At 34.5% G+C, this 23,281-nt stretch overlaps 1 protein-coding gene and 1 pseudogene across 2 annotated transcripts in view; one reads left to right on the top strand and one right to left on the bottom strand.

Moving 5' to 3' along the window:
* Nucleotides 1–2,980: 2,980 nt before the first annotated feature.
* LOC143575255 (uncharacterized) lies at nt 2,981–7,352 on the bottom strand. The gene is made up of 6 exons (XM_077059677.1): nt 7,277–7,352; nt 6,125–6,239; nt 4,730–4,914; nt 4,318–4,515; nt 3,404–3,463; nt 2,981–3,321 (listed from the first exon to the last, which is right to left on the bottom strand). The coding sequence occupies exons 2-6, from the start codon at nt 6,231–6,233 to the stop codon at nt 3,202–3,204; spliced, it is 672 nt and encodes a 223-aa protein (XP_076915792.1). The 5' UTR covers nt 6,234–6,239; nt 7,277–7,352; the 3' UTR covers nt 2,981–3,201.
* A 7,636-nt stretch (nt 7,353–14,988) lies between these two features.
* Nucleotides 14,989–23,281, top strand: part of LOC143575239 (regulatory-associated protein of TOR 1-like) — a 31,170-nt pseudogene continuing 22,877 nt past the window's right edge. The window contains exons 1-8 of the transcript XR_013142731.1: nt 14,989–15,623; nt 17,319–17,421; nt 17,525–17,607; nt 20,788–20,946; nt 21,036–21,152; nt 21,242–21,405; nt 22,563–22,717; nt 22,825–22,968. The product of XR_013142731.1 is annotated as a regulatory-associated protein of TOR 1-like (transcript). The remainder of the gene's footprint in view (nt 15,624–17,318; nt 17,422–17,524; nt 17,608–20,787; nt 20,947–21,035; nt 21,153–21,241; nt 21,406–22,562; nt 22,718–22,824; nt 22,969–23,281) is intronic.

Raw genomic sequence — 23,281 nt, 5'->3', positions numbered from 1 at the left:
ACAAAGACTTAATCACTATAATGTAATTTAAATCCTTTGAAAATACTTTGAAAGTATTATCTGTCATGAGTTTAATAGGTTTAAAAATCATCATGACAGTATTGGAAAAACAGTTATCTCATGTAAATGTGAGTTGTACAAAGACTCGAATGTCTCACCTTGTAAGTTTATAATAAACGAGCGCTTCGTGGCATTAGGCACCTAGGTTAAACACAATGTAGCATATTTAAATTAGTATAAACCCAATTATTATAACGATAATCACGAGATTAGAAACTTTACACAATGACACAGTGTCTTACCTTGTATAGGCAGAGCTTTCGAATTCGTTAATAAAAGTTTCTTATCGATCGGAGAGGGTATCGTTATGACTACTCGGGGTATTATACCAATATATAAGAAAATTTTAGAGAGAAAGCAGAATGTGGGACGAGGAATTAAAGTATGGATCCCAACCTATTTATAGTTGAAATTGGGTCAGCGGCGTCGCGCGAACGGAGCATAAGGTTGCCGAGTCAGCCCTAGCTATGCCTTGTGTTATTGTTGCGTGACTACCACGCCACGTAGGGCGAAGAACTACTTCACGTAGCGCGAAGGACAATAGAGTTCATGGATAACTGATAGTGCTTCGCGTAGTGTGAAGGAGCTTAAATGTATTCCTTCGTGTAGCGCGAAGGAACAAGTTTTCAAAAACAATAAAGCGGCTCGTGACGATGCGAGCGTGCGAAGTGTAAAGTGCGTCATCAAAGCGCAATGTCCATCACACTTCGCCTGAGCCCGTGCCCTTGCCCGTGCGCGTCAGGTGCTTCACAACCTCCGCTAGGACCACTTGGTGCATACTTGGCATAAAAGAATATTACTATATAAACTCATTTTCTTATAAAGAGTTTTCAAATTTTTCTAACTTTCCATGTGGGACAAGAATTTACTTTCTTATTTATACAAACGTGGGATGGAATTTACTCTTTTCTTTTCTTCACTTTTCCTTTTGTTTGTATTATGGGTTGTTATATCGATGTCCTTAAAGTGAACCAAATGGACATAGATCTTGATGTTTTAAAGAACAAGCTATCCGAAAACGACCCGAAATACCTTTTTATAAAGCAAGTTAGATTTTAAAAAAATAGAACCTTTAGTTTTGATGTAATTTTTATTTTTAATTTTAATGTAATTTTTGTATTTTTTTAATACATGGAACGAACTTTGCAACCAAATACTAATTATGAGGTACTTTCTGAATCTAGTGCTAAATCAACAGGATGTCTAAATAATTAAGAGGTAATCTCTGAAAGTATGTTTCTGAAACTTAACCTTTAAGAAACTCCATTAGGCATTAAGAGGTGTAACCAAACACATTCAGTCTCTGACGAATTAGTGGTAACCTCTTAATAGAATCATTAAGAGCATTTACAATGGGTGGGTTTTCCATGTCTTGCTAGTGTGTTATCCATTTTTAGGGTGTGATTGAAGTAGTTGTGAGTGAATAAGAGATAAAATGATATTGTTTATGGTTAAATTAGGAGATACATTGTTCACCCTTCATAGTTTTTTTTAATATTTTTGAAAGTGGTTATGAGTGAAGGAAAGAGAAAATGTAATAATAAAAGTATAAAAAAATATTGTTTAACTGAAAATTAGATAGAAAAGTGATGATTTTTTTTGGTAATTTTAAAATTGAATGTGGAGAACCGATTGGGAATGCTCTAAGAGGCTACCAAACAGCACCCGAAACTAGTTTCATCCCCGAACCGTACCAAACTATGGATTACTTAAGTTTATTTGAATGTTAAGTAATATATAAATAATTACAAAGCCGAATTATCCGATTCTTAATTTGAAACAACAATTGTTTACCTATAAATTTACGTGAAAGTTTTAGTCATAAATTCATTAGTTTTAGCTAATTTTTCACGCCTAAGTATTTTTAACTCAAATATAAAACTAAAGTTGACCCATAATTAAATGGAACCCATATGTAAAACTGGAAACCAGATAATTAAAAATGGACAACTTTTGTTCATTGATAAGCCAAAATCTCGATTTTGGTTTGATTTCAGCTCAAAACTGACTGATCATGCATGCACCCCTAGCACATGACTCTTGGTGTGTGTTATAAGCTAAAGATGAAGACCCTTGATCTAATTAAAACCTGTACGACCTATCATATGGGGGGGGGCATATATAATATAAGCAATCTCTAATCACACAAGAAAAAAACACAATAATTGGCACCATATTGGAATTTTTAACTCACAAACTTTTTACATTATTGACCACTTTATGACATAGTTTTAATGCTTTTGTGTGATGGATTAGTGTGATTTAAGTATCTTTCATATGGGAGTAATAATCACTCATGTTTTGGAATGTACTTGTTTCCATTTTTTAATTACTAAACCTATTAATAGTGTAAAAGTTTTAGGTTAGGATGCTTTAAAATAATAGTTGGTCAAGTACATGTTGAGATGTTGCTGACTAAGAGCCTGACATAGTCCCTCATTGGTCCTTTAGTGACCCTTCGGAAGGTCACTAATTTATAAAAACAATTCATAAACATTTTGTATACCGGTCGTGTGGTTATAAACATTATCATGATGATGTTTTTTCTTCTTTTTTTTTTCTTTTTGGGTGTGATTATAAATTTATATTTAGTTACAAGTTTTTCATTAAATATCATTAGTTAGCACAAAAGTACATAAAACACCATTTATGTTTGTAATTGCTCCCGGGTTTTTTAATATTTGTTGAAATTGTTTGTAAATAAGGGAGAGAAGAAAGATCATGATAAAGGTATAAAAATATATTATTTAATTGAAAAAAATGGTGAATAAAAGTGTTATAATTATATGGATATGGGTATTGGGAATAGAGGTGCACAAAAAGGTCTGTCCGAATAAAATGACTAATTTGAGCAGAAATTGAAATCACGTATTGCGGATCTCTCATACGTTTTTGTATTACATTATATAGGATGAAAGAGTTTATAAAACTACAAATCACAGTTCATAAAATTGCAAACAAGCTTGTAGAGTGTTTTGACTTTTACACATAGCAATTCTTATTCTTAATTACATGGTTGATAATGAAATACTTCTTCATCTAATGCCATTTTTACAACATTAAATGTCACACAAAACATATATCATAGATACAACACATTCCACGAATCACATAAAGATCAACCACATCTTCGGTCTTTCTTTAGTTGTCCGAAACCAAAGAATCGCATGCATGAAGCTTGCCACAAATATCTTCTTTCTCAAGAATCTGCTCCGCGTTTGTGAGAATTAAAGGCACGTATTCAAAGACCAAAGCTTTACACTGACAAAAAAAAATATACAGAATGTATTTGATTAATACCTATAACATAAATGTGCAAAGAAAGTTTGTGAATTTGTCAAACCTTAGGCAAGTACTTCTCCACAGATTTGCATTGTTCCAAGAGCACCTTCAAGATTTCCAACTGATGAATACCAAATAAATATGAACATCATATTTAGAAAATAAAAAATAAATACAATTGGTTATTTCATTGCAAGTTCTAATAAACAAGATAAAATCTTGAATTGAGAACCGTTAACGCTGTATATATACTTTTTTTTCACTTTTTGTGTATAGTGAAAAGGTAACCTCGCTAGAGGTGTGCATGAAACTGACATATAACTGTCCCATAACCGAAACCATCATAAAAGAGCCGAAATAACCCAACCCAACCCAACTCAAAACCGATGCTTTGGTTTTATGTTTTTTCAATAACCAGATTTTCAGTTCGGTTTCGGGTTTTCATGTTCAAATAACCGAATCAAAATGAAAAAAAACCAACTTTTGTTATTGAATGTATGGATTATAATTTTTGTTTTTCAATGCTAAGTATTTATAGAAAAATTAATAAATAGTCAAAACCGAATTGTAAAAACGAAAAAATTATAATGTGTACTTTTTAATGGTTAGTATTTATAAAAGAAATTAACAAATGGTGTAGCCAAAAAAAATAATTAGGAATTAGTTAAACAAAAACATTTTAGGCCCAAATCCATTATTTTGGGCCTTTTTTTCGACCCAAACATTTTAAGCCCAAATGAAAAACCGAAGAAACTAAAACCAAACCTATTGTGAAAACTGAAAACCAAAAGATGAAAAAACTAAAATTGAACAGTTTTCAAAAAACCCAAAAACCGACTTCTCGGTTTGAACCCAAAACCGACCCATTCACACCCTAAACTTCGCCATCTGTGTATAAAGAGAAGACTTCCCTCGACTTTTAAAAGTAAAACTTACATACAACCAAAATTAATAATAAATATAGAAGACTAATACCTGATTATCAGAATCTTTCAACAAAGTAATGATTTCAGAAACAGCAAAATTGCAAACATCACAACTGTTCTTTTTGAATTCCTGAGCGTAAGAAACAACCTCGTTGCAAAGGCTGATTATTCCACAAAAGTCTTCAGCTTTGATTGTGGAGATCTCAAGAAAGAATAGAGGTACATAGGTATCTACTAAAGTGGCACACTGCACAGGATCAAAACCCAACATTTAGATGCTCAACATATGAAAAACAAAATGTGAAGAACAATAATAATAATAATATAAACTTCTGTTCAAATGGACCAAAGAGTTCTTAACATAGTCTTTATATTGCATTTATTCACACTTTACTTATTTAAATATCTAAAAGAAGAACAAAATGCCCTTTTCCGCCTTCAAAAAGTATCTGAAAACAAACCTGCGGCCTCAAAGAAGGTATTACGTTTGAGCAAGTTTCGTGAAGAATAGATATAACTTCTTGACGGGTTTCGTTTCGTTGAAGGTATGTAAGAGCCTCATTAGCATAGACTTCGCACAAACTACACAAATTGTCGCCCGTGTTTACAGAAACTTCAAATCTCTTCTCAGTCTTTGATCTCAAAACTACAAGTTTTTAGAGGCAACACTATATCAATTATCCACTGGTGACTGTTTAAGGAAAAGTAATAATTTTACTTTGATTGTCCAGAATAAATGCAAACATTTCTTTTTTTATTAAGGTTGTTGCTTGCTTGAAATCGGCTCGTTTATAAACGAGCTGAGCCGAATTGGTTTGTAACAAGCTGAGCCCGAGCTAAATTAAGCTTAGCTCATCAGCTCGCTCATTAGGTTCGTTTAGATGGCTTGTCGGCTCGTTTATATTAAAGCCCAAATTTTAACATATATAAATTTAACCCAAAAGTGTAGCACAGATTTTAATATATACAAATTTTAAATTTTGTAGTTCATTAACTATGTGTACGTTATTTTTTTTTTCTTTTAATACATATAAGTATGCTTAAAAATATACAATTAATTTTTTTAAGAACACAAACGAGATGGCTCGAGCTTTTTATGAACTGAGCTCGGGCTCAACATTTCAGCTTGTTAAGATAAACGAGTCGAACCGGTTGTAAACAAGCCGAGTCCGAGCTAAGGTAAGCTCGGCTCGTTAACTTGCTCATTAAGCTCGTTAAGCTGGCTCGCTCGTTGGATCGTTTAAATCGTAGCCCAGATTTTAATGCATATAAATTACCAACTCTGTAGTTTATTAATTATGCATTATGTGTATGATAAAAGTATTCTTATTTATCTTTCTATACATATCAGTATGTGTAAAAAATAGAAAATTAACTTTTTTTAAAATTAAGCAAGCTGGATCGAGACTTTTACGAGCCGATCTCGAGCTCAACATTTTAGCTCGTAAAGATAAACGAGACAAGCCAGATCGGCCCGTTTACAGCCCTATATTTTATAAGAAAAAAGAGACGTCTTGTACTGTTTCATGAAATGGGAGTAAAAGTTCCTCAAAAGTATTGCGTAAATAGAAACTTTAAGTTTATCGAAACTAATTATTCGACCCCTAAATAATATTTTGATATGCAGAATCGGTTTATCCATACATTAAAAAACCATTATCGCATATTGAAGCCACTATAGTCAATTCCAAAACACATATCCAAACATCTCCTTAATCAAAAGACCTTATTTAAACTATTTAAGATCGAGTAACTAACACCATAAAGCAACTATTGTAAGCAAGAGTCCATGTGCACTACTAAAATAATAAAATGTATAACAACACTGAAATTATTTGAATAAAAGTATAAAATACCTGAAATTGCAGACACCTTGCTTCTCAAAGTGGTGGTTAAATCACGAGCATCACATGCTAAGCTGGCAGCCAGCAAGAAAACAAAGATGACCTCAACTCTTATACCCATCGTGAACTGCTAATTTGAATTGTAAGATGAATTAAAATCATAATTTAGCCTCAAAGTACAAAAGATATAAGCTAGTAATTTGTATGAAACTAAGCGTTAAAGCATATTAATAAAAGGAAAGTTGTATTGTCATGTAAATGTTAATGAGTTCTCAAGATGACAGACAATCGAACACGGACACCTAAATAAACGTGGTTTTCTTGTTCGTGTCTGCTCATTAAGAAAACAAGTGTGCACGTATTCATTTATGTTTGTTCATTAACAGCATAAACGAAGGTTCAGGAGCGTAAACAAACGAACATAATTGAACACAGATGAACAACAATGCGTTGGGTTAAAAGGTTACTAAAACTAGACTAAATTATAATGTGCCTAAAAATTTGAATACATATATTAACGAATGTAAACGAACAAACTTAAACTAATGAGCATAAACAAACGTACACGAATGAAAACAAGCAGATTTAATTAAACAAACGTTCACGAACATAAATGATCGAATGAGATACATGCTTAAGTTCGTTCGTTCAACTAAATAAACAAACAAACTTGTTCATGTCCATTGGCTTATTTAATAAACGAACTTCCCACCGAACGGTTCACCACTAAACTTTCAATCCGTTTACGGTCTTAGTTTTAGGCCCACCAAAAAGGTTTAACCAGCCATGGATAAAACTTCAAATATCAAAAGTCAGATTTTTGAAAGAAAATGATTATTAGATAAGTCAATCCCAAATAACAACTCAGTTGATAAAAAGAACATGAATTCACAACCGGTTGACTAATTTCTTGAAGTATTCAAGTCAAACTGAACAACACTTCAAACACCAAAAAAAAAAAAACTCATTAATAAACATGCATCAACTGCATGAATTGTAATCAACAACAAAAGGTTAATTTTTTTTCTCAAAGATCAAAACTTTGAGCATAACACAGAGAACCCATAAAGCATAATTAGTAATAACAAGAACCCATGAAACTTAACCCAAAAACCAGCTAAATTACATGAAACTAAATTCATAAAACGAGTCCATATTCCATACCTTGTGTGAGAACAGAAACTAAAAGATTGGAAAGTTTAATGGGAGAAAGATGAATGATTGTGGCCTTGAAATAATGTTATGTTTTAGTCAACAGTGGAATGTGGCCCACATAGGGACAACAAGGTCCTAAAGCCTAAAAGTGTAGATTTGAGTCCCTACTATATTTTGACATTTTGTAACTAATCCCTCTACGTTTTACAAACTGAAAGTCAGACCCTTTTTATTCTTTATTATTATTATTAGTTTTTTTTGTACGGCGAATTTCTTTTAATCTTTGTCGGTTATAGGACAACACAAGACCTCTCAAACTTAGGTGTTTAAAGGTTTTGTCAATGAACCACCAACTCCATTAGTACTAATGTTCAAAACTAAAGTGTGGTTTATTAGGGACGTAGTAAACACGTCTATATTTACCTGTGGGATCAATCTATTTATGCCGGGCAGCCGGGTCGGTTCAACTACCCATTTGAATACACATGAAAATGGCTAAGGGGTAAATGCATGCATCACAATCTGCCCACGTTTATTTTCAAGTTGTTTATTTTATTATTTTAATTTAGTTTTTGTTTGTTTCACTTTTATTTAATTATTAGCAAGTAGTAGTCCAATTTTTATTTCCTAAATGTTGTAAATGTGGGTAGTTTTATTTTCATCATTCTTTATGTAATCAAACTCTAATGATTGAATGGGTAGGTGAGTATGTTTTAGAAAAGTCTAAGGGTGTTAATTCATTTTTTTTGGTGAATTAATATTCAACCTTTTGCTAACTCAATTTTGGCCGATCGAGAAGGTGATCTATGGCACCGTGGTTCCGATTATTGGTGGTGTATCTATATCTAACAACTAGACCCGTAGCCCACCGTTATATTGGGTGGTGAATTTGTATCCCAAAGATAGACGTAACACTATTCTATTTTTGTTACGTACTCTGATATACAACTTATATACCTTTTTTTTTATTTAACGGTGGCCAAATGATATATATCATCAAAAAAGACACTAGCAAGGAATTAGATAGCATACTAAAGTAGAGTCATAATACGCTAGGAATGTTGACTTCACTCTAAATTATGCATATGAGATCTACTTTTCATTCATGAATATTGTTCCTTTCTCTTTAAGTACACCAACATGATGTTAGAATAATTGTTTGCATTGAATTGTTAGGAGTCATTATCATTTCCCACTCCACACAATTTATTATCCATTTTCGTTGGAAAAAAATGGAAGGATGACAGCGTGTAAGCACCGGTCCCCGACACCTTATATTGGTTGAGTTTACTCATCAACACAGTCTAAATCAGAGAAAAATAACCATTGCAGCAGAATATAAAATTTAAGTATTCAAGTACACATACAAAACGTAATTATCTTGTCTTAAACATTCGAACATTTGTTTTTCATTTCAAACATTAAAATGCATTCTTGATCTTTGAATGTCAGTTTGTCTTCTAATAGTTTGTGCCCCTCAAGTCAGTTGCTTCTACCTATTTGCATGTTTGCATACTAAAAGTCAGCCACGCTGAGTGAGCTCTAAGTTAACAAGCAACACGTAATTCTTACATATTCATATGTACACATTCGTATCATACGATATACAACATACTTAAAATGTTTTTACATTCCTCTTAACATGCATACATTCTTTCTTCTTATATTTCACGACACGTATCGGGTTCGTTGACCGTCTACACATCGATTATCGCCCTTAGTGCAAATATGATCCGTAGATCCTTTCTACATTAAGTCGTATTGTTTCACGATACGTACAAGGTCTGTCAACCTTCCATATACCGATTCTACAATCTCACGTGTGTAGTACGTACAAGTATAGGATCCATAGACCGTTCACGTAAGTCAGAGGGATTTGTTGTAAACCTCACGTGTGTAGTACATCAAAGCTTACCGAGAAGCAATCAAATGGTCAAAGTCACTCTAATCGTGATCCGTAATCAAAATGTCAAATTATGCGTATTATTTTATTTAGAGGTCGGTTAACTTTGTTGTAAACCTAAATAATGTAGTTTTTATAATAAGCATTTTAGTACACTATTTTTTTAAATATAAAGACAAAAGAGAGGTTTGCATGCCTTGACTAGATTATTAGATTATGTGGTTTTATGAGAGGGGAAGGGGCATTCATGGGTATTACTCATACATTGGTCAATCATGTAGTGCCATATCATTTTTATCTTTAATTACCCATAAATCACAAACTTAGAGGCATCACCTACCCACAACTCCACAAGTACCCTAGAACTTAATTAATTCATTTTAATTATTCAATGGCCAACAATGAATCAATTTTGTATGGCACACGTTTGCCATAAGATGAAGCCATGCACCTTACCCACATGGTGTGGGGTGGTGTTGCCATGTGGTTTGAAACCCATACACCCTACCCATATGGGTGCCCCTTCCTCTCTTATCTAAAAGGTAGAAAATATAACAATAAGGCCCCCCTAACAATAAACAATGACAAATAACACACATATACAAATTTGAGTGAATTTTAACGTTTTTTATTGAACGTTTAAAATATGTTTGTATGAAATTTAAAAGCTAAACTGAATTTAGTAATTAAAACTGAGTTTGTTCCTAAATAGGTGTAATTGGAAAAATTCGTTACACTATGTTAATAGGTGATCTGCATAAAGTCTTAGATATTTGAACATATCACAAGCCATTTATTAATTAAAACTGAATAACATCGACCATACGTTTAAAATATGTGATAAATGATTTTGACTCATGGCCCATAGATAATTAAAATAAATGAGATGAGATAATAGAAGATTAGAAGGGAAAATTTGGCTAAAATTAAATGTGGGCTTGACATGTAATCCTCATTATTTTACTTTATTAGAAGGGTAAGATAAGATAAGATAAAATAAAAACCAATTCAAATAAGTGATGGTAGTTTATTGAAACCAAGACATAAGTGAAATTATCAATCTAATTGAGCTAGATTCACCCACGTAAAAACTGACCATTAACCGCATTAACCAAGTCACTTTAATATCAAAATAATTAAGGTATTTCGGGGTGGAGTTTGGCTTCACTTCGGGGTGATTGGGTTAGTCGTAACAACTCTGCCAACTCGTAAACCCACCAGAGAAGAATTAGGCAGACAAAAGGAGATACGAAAGGTGGGGGGGGGAGGGGGATCAACCAATCAAAATATTTGTTTTAATTTTTTTGTCCATAAAATTCTATACACTTTTTACTATGGTACTACTCATTTGTCGATCTCTCTCTATAATTCCCTATAAATCTACCTCCTCCCCTAATAAAATACAAATTACAAATCATTTAAAATATTTATCATTCCATCAAATTTATTTCCTTAAAAATTTCAATAAATTTTATACATTTTTAACAATATTCTCCAAAAACCTCTCTTAAATGTTTAACATACATTACAAAAGTTCATATCAAACCTTTGTATTAAAAAACGATATTTGCTTTTCTTATCATGCTTGATTACCAAATTTATTTCCTTAAAAATTTCAGTAAATTATATAACTTACGTAATAACAATTAGTCGTTCTTTGTTACCATATACAAATAAATTAAAACGATTGATATTAGTTTATTTAAACCAATATATAACCGAATTTATCAATTGATTTAAGTTGGATTCATCCACGTCAAAAAAACCAACAATTAACCAAATCAACTTGTCACACCCCGGCTTAGGGCCTAGGCGTATGACCAATAGTTGGTACCTGTTTTGTAAATACATCAGAGTTGCGGTTTATTTTAGCGGAAGACTTTGGTTTGAATAGAATATTAATTTATTTGAAAATATCTCGGATAATAAATATCCGAGTGTTTGATTTATAAATCATGTTTATATCTTGTTTATAATAATTCAATAGTTTAAAACCGAGCCATCTCTACCTTGCGAGCGTCTATCTTCATGAATGACTATGTTCCTTGCCACCTGTGCTAATATGTTTCCCTGAAATGTGGGGAAAAATACGTCAGCTATATGCTTGTGAACACGTATGACTCAATAAAATATTTGAATGACATTACAATACAATTATAGTTTTCTCTAACACTCAGCAGATGCATGACCACATCTGGGCTTTGTACCACTCCCCTACACACACACAATTGTTCCCCCGAGCTATATAAGTATAGCCCCTACAAGGAGAACTAGTTATGACCGTTAGCCCGCGGCCTCCCTGGCCATTGATTTTTTGACTGAACAGTTATGTTTGGATCCAGACACATGTGTACTCGGTCTGAGTTGCCTTTATTTTCTATATTGTATTATAATGTTTTAGAGAACATATAATATCATGAAAACATTGACTGACTCGTTAGACAAACACCCGTTCATCTTATCGAGTATAAAATATGTTTTGATTGATTGAAAAGGTTAACGTATTCACGTTATAAAAGGTTTGAACGTATTCACCTGTGATTGTCTGTTCTGAATGATTGGTGATCTCATTTGAAACCTTAACTGTGAATGATTGATTGATGATTGACCTATTATAAAATATGTTTATATAAATAAATACCCGGATCATCTTTTGATCCGGCTGTAGACCTTTAGTTTAGTTTTGATAGCTTTAAACCTTGATTGATTATTTGTTTGAATAAAATATTTAGACCTGTAGTCTTTCGGTTTATTTACTAGTCATATGTTAAACATCTATATCCTGTTTCTTCTTTAAGAAGAAACATTCATTGATTGCTAGTATTGAATGTAAAATCTTATGTTTCTTAATCATAAAGAAACAATATTTTTACTATATTCCTTGTACATGAAATGTTATGTTTCTTAATTGTTAAGAAATTATATCTCGACTATATCCTTATGAATGAAAATATGCATTTCTTAATTGTAAAGAAACATTACTAAAATCCTTGTATGTTTAAAGCTTATGTAAACATATTTTATGATCAAGGTTTGGGCTATACCCCTGACTGTGGTCTAAGCCATATAATATAATAATAAAATAATGACTTAAGCAGAACCCCTACCTCACACGGCTATTCGGAGTTTTGCTAACTAAGATTGATTGAGCAGCACTTCCACTCTCTATCGCATTCTAGGGCTTAAACTGTCATAACTTCAGAGCTTGCACGCACTACGATGCTTTGCACGCAAAACGAGGCGACATATGGTGGTCGTCGTGTTGTGCACGTACTTCGAGGTATCATCGGTATGTGGCACGGATTACGAGTGGACGATTGTCGGGTCGGGCACGGAAACCGAGGTAGTGAGAGATTAATTTCTAGAGAGAGAAAGTTTGGTGTGAGAAAGAACGAGCCGTGACCCCTCCCTTTTATAGCTGATTTTGTAACCCATCGGGGTACGCGATGGGTCCTTTTCCTTGGCCGTCGCGTACCGTGACGCCTCCATTTCTGCATGGGCGCCACGTGGCTTGCCACGTGTCCCTGAGTCATCACGGACCATCGCGGTACGCGATGGCCGCTGAATATTATTTTTCACTCTTAGTCCCTTGTCTTTGATAGCTTGTCCAAAAATACTAAGGCGGTTCGCGGCGATGCGAGCGTGCGAAGTGCAAAGTGCGTCATCAAAGCGCCACATTGCGCCCATCGCCCGAGCCCGTGCGCGTCGGGTGCTTCGCACCCTCCGCTAGGACCACTGGGTGCATGCTAGGCATATAAGAATATTATTATGGAAAATCTATTCCTTATAAAGAGCTTCCATTTCTTTACCGTTTTCCATGTGGGATGGATTCCATTTTTCTTATTTATACCCATGTGAAATGCTTCCACTTTCGTTCATATTTCCATGTGGGATGGAATTTCCTTATTCCATATCCTTAACATAAGATAACTTTGTTTAACGAATATTTTTATTTCCTTATAAAATAATCTTGTTTTCTTTATTTAAATTTTCCCAACACTTATTTTAGGGAATTTTGATCATTCAACTTTACTTAGTTGTCAAGTTTGGATTGAAATTTTGGGGATGTTACATCCTCCCCACCTTGGAATGAATCTCGTCATCGAGATTCGTTGTGAGTGATTTCTTACTTCTCAATTCATGATCAGATTCTATCTACTATGTTGTTTGAATGATTTAGAGTTCCTGATTTGTTTGTTAACTTACATTCTTGGATGATGTATTCAGTTAATAGTTCAGAATGTCATAAGTAATTGTAAATTGCCAAACACAGTGGCCAGTTGTGTTTAATTATTTACCTTACCTTGTGTATTCTAAACATTTACTGATGTTAACTTGAATGTATCTTTGAACTCAGTCCATTGAGTCCTTTATTTATCTCGACAACTTTCAAGATATCCATTCTTGAATCATGTAATCCCTTACTTCATAATCTTAATGGGTTCCTCCCGTTTATCAATTGTACCTTTGAACTTTCAAAGTTCGAATGTTCCTATGTATTGGTTCAACTTATTCCCTTTATTTCATATTTCTATAGATGATGATTAAAGTTTCTTGTATTTCGAGAACTTTTGAAATTTAACTATCTCTTTTTCCCACTGTAAAGGCAGTATGGTGATACCATATTTCTTTATATACATTAGGGATTTAAATACCCTTTTTCTATTACAAAATTTCTCGTTTAAACACGAGTTTACAAACGATTACAAGAGTTGACTATTTATTTCTTATATGCTCCTTGTTCTTTATCCCTTCTATTGTTGCCGTTGCTGATCTTTTGATTGTTTATTGCGTTTTTGAACATTGGCTTTTAAAATGTCCTTTTTCTCCGCATCTGAAGCATTCAACTTCTTTCTTTCTACAGTCTTCTTCAGAATGACCGATTATGTTACAAAAAGTACATGTGATTATTGTTTTGTTCTTGTTTTGCTTTCGACATTTTCCATAATGTCGTTTACCACAGTTTTCACAAATTGGTCTGTTGTATTCAAATGGTTTATCGTGGTTGACTTTCCTCATTTGTTTGATTGTTACCTTTTCTTTCTTTCTATTATTCTCTTTAACCTCCGTTTTTATTTCCATACTGTCGATTAAATACCTGGCCAATTCCATAGCCGAGGAGGTAGTTTGTGGCATGTGGGTTCTTACTATATCTCCTATCTCTTTGGGTAATCCTGATATATATTGAATAACTTTGTCATATTCTGAGTTGTCTAGAAGCGAAGTTGATTGGTAATTTCCAAGGAACTTAGTGTTGTACTCTATGAGATTTGTGATATCCATCTTAGTTTGAATAATATTGGCTTCTAGTATGTGGCAAAACTGTTGTAATACGAGTTATTTGAATGTTTCCCATTTCATTTGATACAAGGTTTCTCTGCCCCTTCTTACAATTAGAGTGTTCCACCATTCAAAAGCTTCACCTTTGAATTTGAAAGATGCTTACTGAATCTTCTGAATTTCAGTACATGTTTGATTGATTAAGAGCTAGCCTCTACATAATTCAACATGATTATGAAACTTAACTATTAAAATGTTACATAAGCCATAATAAATGATGACCAGACACACTCTGTTTGTCACGAATCAGAAATAGCATCTTAATAGAATCACTAAAATAATTACCAAACACTTCCTGAATCTCTATACAAAACATTGATTAAAGATTCTTCAAAATATTTACAATTCCTTCATTCCAATTTATATCCAATAAATTTTATACCTATATAGCAATAATAATAATAATAATCTCCCAAATCCTTGTATTAAAAAGTAAATTAATATATTTTAACCCCGAAGAAACAAGATTTCACTGTTTGTGTGTGTGTGACTGTACATCCATCCATCCGCCTCCACATTCCACCATCATCATCACATGCTTCTTCAACTCTTCTTCCATCTAGGGTTTGTTTACTCATCAATCCAATCGAATCCAATCCAATCATCCTGAGCTGGATATCCTTCGTTCCATGCGCCTGTGGTTCACTGGCTTCGTAGATTAGATTAGATTAGATTAGATTAGGGCTTTTCCTTTACTTCATTATATTATATTATTACTCATTTCAATCCGGTGGTGGTGTATGGCATTGGGAGACGTCATGGAATCTAGGTTTTCACACTCGCAGCAGCTGGCTCTAGTGTCTAATCATAATCACAATCACATCGATCGTTACTCCAATTCAACTATTGATGTTGTGGTGTTGGATGCTAGGGATAGAGATTCGTCGTCCGATTCAGTAGTCGATGGAGTGTCTAATAATACATGGTGTTAGGGATAGGGATGACTCCGAGACGGTTGTTAGTTATGGAAATGCAGTGCTACCGCCTACTACTATGGCCTATTTGCCGCAGAATCTCGTCTTGTGTGAGCTTAGACATGACGCGTTTGAGGCCTGCACGCTGTCCGGTCCTGCCGAAAGCGGGCTCGTTTCCAAATGGCGACCTAAAGATCGGGTAATTTGTTGTTTTTGGTTTTCAACTACTTCGTTTTTTAGGAGTTAATGGTTTATGATTGATTGTGTGATTGTGTTAAACCTACTTGTTTCCAACTTAATGCTTGCATATGTTTAGTTTGTATGATGTTAGGGCTGGATGTTAGGTAAAGAATGGTTTCATTTTGTTAGTTTGTGATGTCAATTTAAAGGCTGTATAGTTAAGACTTAAGAACTTTAAATTAGTAATATTAGTAGGAAGTAAGATCAAACATCTAGAAAGGAAAATGAAGGTTTTAAGAAGGTAGAGAATGAGCGTTTTGAGTTTATGTTTCTGTTATGTATGCTTTACAAATTAGGAGTTTCTCAATTTACAGAGATAGTTTTAAAGGCACTTTGTAGAGAAATAAATAAACAAAAGTAGGGGTAAATAGATTTGTTTTTTGTACACATGTCTTGATTAATAATAGAAGGAGGAAATGATCTACATCTTTTGAGACTATTTTCTATAGTGATGAAATTAATCCATCAAGATTAAAAGGAAAGGTAACATTTCATGAAGAAATGATGATTTTAAGAAGACAGAGGATAAACCTTTAGTTTAGTTTTTGCATTCATCAAAACTGCATTGCTATGTAGGGATTTTTCCAAGGATAGTTAGTATACGTGACATTTCTCAAGGTATTAAATAACCAAAAGCTGGAATAAAAAGATTTGTTTTTCTAGTACAAGAATTTTAGCCAAAATATTAAGAAAGAAAATATCTGCATTCTTTGGGATCACTTCTTGCATCATCACTAAAAACTTGTTTTGTCTCTTGCTTCTATTTTCCAGTAGTGACAACTAAAACAAAATCATGCTTTTTGGCTGACTGTATTCTTCTTTTACAGGCCAAATAATTTACAAAGATTTAATTAAAGACATGCATATGTAATCAAAACTAGTGCCCTTTTTAGCATTAAGTCAAGATATATTTGTAAAATGGAGAAGTAACAAGGATGTGACTTTTGTGGCATAAGTGACGTTTTTAGCTCCTTCATATTTCTGAGCATTTTAAAGAGATTAGATCACATCGGGGTGTTATGAAATGCATTACCAATTGGTGTTAATGTGTTATGAAATGCAAGTTTGCAATAAAGAGTCAGTTTCTTATTTAAGGGGTTTAATATTTTGGAACTAAAATTGGATTTGCACACTTGTCGTAAGTTTTTCTAAGGTATCAGATTGTTTAAAGCGTATGTAATATATATTACACGTTGGTGTAGATTTAGGTTAGAAGTGAGTTGACATGGGTTTATTAAAACCCTGAAAGCACTTTATGCAGATATTATTTCTTTCAGGCTGTCTGATTATTGCTTAATAGTCCTACCATATTGCTAATTGATTGCACTTTTGCTCACATTTTAGATTATGTGATATTTATCTAGAATATAGACAAACCAAAATATGTGTACAGTTCTAGTATCTTGAAATATCCAAAACAAAGGTGGAATTGTCTTTTGAGGTTTAAGCATATGACAATGTTTACACAGATTTCTTGAATGTAAAATCCTAGAATGTGATATGCTTGTAGATCAGTATCATATTGTGCATACATAGTAATCTACCAAATTCTAAGCCTTGCTGGCATTTTTTTATTGTTGTAATTTCTTGAAACAAGGTTATTATGAAATATCACTTATGTCTTATAGTTTTAGTACCTTGTTTTGAACTGCAGATGAAAACAGGGTCTGTTGCTTTTGTTCTATGTTTGAATATTAGTGTGGACCCACCTGATGTTATAAAGATTTCACCCTGTGCCAGAATGGAGTGCTGGATAGGTATTGTTATGATGTCATAAATTTCTTTAAATCGGTTTAATTTTATATCTGTGTTAAAACAACTGTATATCATCATAATCTGTTTTGATCTATTTGGTTTCAGATCCTTTCTCTATGACCCCTCAAAAAGCAACTGATGCAATTATCAAATCATTGTACTCTCAGTATGAAAGGTGGCAACCAAAGGTGAGATTATTGCTTAATTACAGTATTAGACCATATATTGTTAGGAACAAAGCGGCGCAGCGGAATCAACACACACACACACAAACGATATAAACACGCGGTATAGAAAAATAAACGACACAAGAATTTTACGTGGTTCGGTCCCAGTGGGGGACCTACGTCCACGGGCTGCAACCAGGTTATTTCATTAAGCTCAAGGCACACAAGATTACAATTACAACTAGGGTATTTATAGACTAAATCTAGGGTTCCTAACTTGTTCTCCAAGTTAGGCCCAAACAAATAAGATGGGACCCATTAGGGCCGGCTAACCCTAATTAGGGCCGGCTGCCCTAATACCCTTTGTTCGAGTCTCCAACCCTAACAATCTCCCACTTGGAGGCTCGAGCAATCCTCAATCCACCATCCAAGCAAACCCTATACCTGTAACTCCAGTAATCTTAAAAACAGAAATCTTCCAAGCCTCCAGTTCCAAGAACAAGCTAAAACTTCACGGTCAGAAGTTCTCCAAGCCTCCAGCTCCCAAGAACAAGCTATGATTTCAAATAAAAGAAGTCCTCCAAGCCTCAGTTCCCATAAACAAGCTAAGACTTCAATCTAATCCTCCTAGTTGCAGCGGCCCGCTCCTCAATTACCTGAAGAGCCAGTTGAAGCTCCATTGAGCTCCAACCCAACAATCATCAATGACCCAGCCATGGCAAAACCCGCCATTGACTCATCCTCAATCTCAACCGGCTCCCACTGATTCGAACTACCGGCTCCAGAGACTCCCAGAGAAAACACCACTCTCCAAAACCTGCAAGTACCCAGGAGAGATTTTCCCATTCGGAATTCCGGTATTCAAAACCCAACGGTGTTTTGAACTGTACCTAGAACACGGTTCGTGCTCCCACTGTTCCAAAACCCCTGACCTAGTTTAAACCTCCGAATGCACTCAGCTACATCCCGGTGGCTCCAGGATTCACACTTGCAAAATGAATCCACTTAGCTCTACCCGATGCAGCGAGCCAAGACTTTAATACTCGGAAGTTGGTTCCCTTCTTCCAGCGATACATAAACTTGTACCTTCCCAAAGTCTTCAATAAGATTCACCAATACTTCACTACAGTGGGTAACATGAAATGAAGTATACCAGAATCTCGAACCCAAGAGTCTCACTGCCTTCACTGAGTCCCAATGCATCAACCCAGACACATTCTCAGAAGCAGAATTCATTATCTTTTGACATTGACTCTAAAGAATGTCACGAACCTCCATGCAGCTCCACGAAGTCAACTATGCCCAGCTCCCACTGTCCCTGTTATCCCAACCCATTACCAAAACCAACATTCCATGAGATTATCCCCGATCGTACTTTTCCCGGTAAACGTGTTCACCCAGCACAAGATCCCGGATCCCCTCAAATGTCGAACTGCTGATCACCACCGAACAAGAAATAATTTCATAGTTCCAGACCAGCTAACCGGCAAACGGTTATAACTAACAGCAGTAGAGCTTTACCGAAAGCAAACGGTACCAAGGATTCCGCGATTGTACACCCGATCAGCTAATCCTAACCGAATAAACCTTTCAACCTGACTTCCCTTTTTTTTCACTTATGTCGTCACCAGCACACCAGAATCAGAATACTTAAAACCCAAAGCATTCCAACCTGCTAGTTCCATTTTCACCTGTTTTATCCCACAGTACCACATCCAAGTTCCTTTGACAAAACCAACCAACCGAAATCCAAACCGGTCAAACCTTCGATCATACCCATCCCGTCTACAGCTATAACAATAGCAATCAGGAAACAAATCGAAACAGTGAACACATCAATGGTACGAGCCAGAACTTGACGGATGTTCTCTACCGAACATTGTCAACTGACCGATTTGCTCCTACAATAAACTTCGCAGACAAATCTAAACCCAAATATTGATTTTCACGTAACTCGGTTCTCAAACAGTTGATAATAAACAGTCAACAGAAACTAACTAAATCTCTAACCTTTATTCGACGAATCCAAGAGTTTTATAACCAAACCCTAATCGGCGGCTTCAAAGAGATTAACCTGGTACTATAAACAAAACCATTTATACCCGCGATGTCATAACCCGAAACACCTGACCCGACCTTCACCTGCAAACCCGAGTGAGACCAGCAACTTCAAGAGATCCAAAACCGGAACTCTAATTGCAAATTCACTCCAAATCAGCCCCGAACAGCCCTGTTTTCTTTCCCTTTTTGCGCAACCTAGGGTTTCTCCTTTACGAATCGTTCTTCCGTGCAATACCGTGTGCAACAACGAGCCAAAGCTCTGATGCCACTTGTTAGGAACAAAGCGGCGCGCGGAAGCGAAACAGCACACACATGCACAACGATAAACACACACGGTATAGAAAAATAAACGACACAAGAATTTTACGTGGTTCGGTCCCAGTGGGGGACCTACGTCCACGGGCTGCAACCAGGTTATTTCATTAAGCTCAAGGCACACAAGATTACAATTACAACTAGGGTATTTATAGACTAAATCTAGGGTTCCTAACTTGTTCTCCAAGTTAGGCCCAAACAAATAAGATGGGACCCATTAGGGCCGGCTAACCCTAATTAGGGCCGGCTGCCCTAATACCCTTTGTTCGAGTCTCCAACCCTAACATATATAACACCTCAAACGATGAATAGTATTGATTCCATACAGAATGTGACACGTGGGTTGTTTTTACTTCATATTTAAGTTAAATTTCACCCCCCCTTTTTTTAATATGCGTCTATAACCCAATTAGTTTTCTAATAATTTTTTTTATCTAATAACTTGTGTTTGTTAACTTAAAAAAAACTAAATGCGCGGTTGTTTTTAATATTTTTATCTCGATATTCTGAAATAAATTTAATTAAAAATGGAGTTGTATTTGAAATAAAACATTTTTTAGTATTGTAGACTGTTGATGTAAAACACGTGTCGATATCTATTGGGACGCATTATGACTTTATTTTTTTGGTTGCACGAGACAACTTTTGTGTAATTGGACTATTGTAAATAAACTTTTGATTTTGTAATACACAATTTTTTTGCCAAATCGAGTTGATACCACCTTAAGAACATCGCTCGGTTTTATACTTCTTGGTTTTGATACGAGTTGGTTTCAGTATCTTTCTATACAAGTGTCATCCAAACTTAATAAACCTTGGAAACATGCCAGATACAGGCATTCGTTAGACCCAACAATCGAAGAAGTGAAGAAGGTTTGTACCACAAGTCGCAAACATGCCAAATCGGAACGGGTTTTATTTCATTATAACGGGCACGGTGTACCCAAACCAACTGCCAACGGGGAAATCTGGTTTTTCAACAGGGTATTATGTTATTCTTATCCTGAAGTCTTCTCTTGCGTTTTTTTTTATAAAAAAAACTAATTTTCTTAGACTTATAATCTTTTTTGTAGAGTTATACACAGTATATTCCTTGTCCAATCAGTGACCTAGATTCGTGGGTTAAGACTCCATCAATTTATGTTTTTGATTGTTCAGCAGCAGGGATGATAGTGAATGCTTTCATAGAGGTATTATAAATTTGCTACTTAATATTTTAGTATTATCATGAATCTTTTATTAGCATGTGATAAGTTATTTAATTACAATTATTATATAGCTTCAGGATTGGAATCCATCGAGTTCTTCAGGAACTTCACCACCAAGGGATTGTATATTATTGGCGGCTTGTGAAGCACACGAGACTTTACCACAAAGTCATGAGTTCCCCGCTGATGTGTTTACTTCATGTCTTACAACTACCATCAAGATTGCACTGAGATGGTGAATGCTAATTCTAACTGCCCTATTATTACTGAATTTATAATAATAAATATTCCCGGTGGGTGGCTATGATATAAAATGGGTCGGAACATGTAGTTTTGGTGCACGTCAAACCTAGGGGTGTTATCGATCCGTTCTGAGCCCGGCTAGGTTTGTTTAACAATGGGCTTCGAGCTCTCTTTCTAAAGCTTGAGCTCGGCTCGTTTATTATATATTAAATAAATAATTTATATATTTGACAATTGTTTTTTAGACATATTTGTAATATTTTACAATTGTTTTTTATACATATTTTTTATTATATATATAACATTATATATTATTTAGTTCTATTTATCAGAATTTTTTGTAATAATATTTGTATACTAAGTAATATTTCTATAAATAATAGGCTTGTGAGCTGGCTCGAGCTCAAAAGTGAAGCCCAGGCTCGGGCTCGTATAACAAACAAGGCTATTTTAGGCTTGTGCCCATTTAAGCTCGGCTTGATTTGATCTTTTAGCTAACCGATCTTGAATATCTCACGAGCGCCTTGGCCCGTTTACACCCCTAGACTCTAAACAGGGTTTGTTGGGTCTTTATTTTATCGATTAAAATGATTTAGGAATTCATGCTTTAAAAGTATGGTGGTTTTAACCCGTTCAGCTCATTTGATATGTTCCCTCTTAAGTTATCCCTTAGGATAATTTTTTTTGCATAAAACACACTTTTTAATCTTGTTTTAGTCATTGTACGTTTTGGGTACATTTTAGTAATTGAAAGGTGGATTTAGATCCTGTTTGGGTTATTATAGGGTATTTAATGATGACGCAAAACATGTCAAAAACTATACAGCAAGCAAAACAATGACCTAAATGGTACTAAAAGTCCACATAATTAGCGAACAAAACATGGTCATTTTTTGATGTTTTGTTCATTTTTTGATGGCTTAGATGTACTAAATGAAGTACATTATAACTTAATTGGAAAAAATGAAAGCACCTTGATACTTTATGTAAAACCGTTTATATAGTCGTTATGACTTAAGAGATACAATTGAAACTGAATTGACCCTTTTGCAAATAAAAGGATGTGAGCTGTCATTTCTAATAAAGATACAACCTGGCATAATTTTTTTTACTTGTCATAGATAAATAAATATATTTTGAAATTTACAGGTTTTGCACCCGTTCGTTACTACACGAGTCACTTGATTATTCACTTATAGACAGAATTCCGGGTCGTCAAACCGACCGTAAAACGCTTCTCGGTGAACTTAACTGGATTTTTACAGCTGTCATGGACACAATAGCTTGGAATGTTCTTCCACACGGTACTGATATTTGATAACAATACTCTTATTATGCTTCTAGCTCTTTGTTTCATGGATTAAAAGTTTAAACGAGCACTAGATTTGATATGATTTCAATATCTTTGCAGATTTATTTCAAAGATTATTCAGGCAAGATCTGTTGGTTGCCAGTTTGTTTAGGAACTTTTTACTTGCAGAGAAAATTATGCGGTCTGCAAATTGTTCTCCTGTTTCGTATCCAATGTTCCTCCAACTCACCAACATCACATGTGGTACGCACACCACACATTAGTTTATTTACACTGTTATTATATATATAATTGTTTTTTAAAATTTGCATATAGGCTTGTAAAGGAGCGAACGATGAACGTGAGCAAGATTTTTTAGCTAAACGATTGAATATGAACACATGTCTGATTCGTTCATTTATGTTTGTGAACGTTTGTTTACATTCTTTCATTTTTGGTTTATGTTTTTTCATCTCTGTTTGTTTATTTGGATAAATGAATGAACATGAACAAACGTTTTTTGTTCATTTAGCTAAGCGAACAAACATGAACACATGTTTATGTTCATGAACGTTCG

Source organism: Bidens hawaiensis, unplaced genomic scaffold, assembly GCF_021521415.1.
Source record: "Bidens hawaiensis isolate Kalapana, Puna unplaced genomic scaffold, B.hawaiensis_p1.1 tig00027321_1, whole genome shotgun sequence".
NCBI classification, from domain to species: Eukaryota; Viridiplantae; Streptophyta; class Magnoliopsida; order Asterales; family Asteraceae; genus Bidens; species Bidens hawaiensis.
Note: the sequence above shows the minus strand (reverse complement) of the source record. Positions and strands in the feature narration are given on the sequence as shown.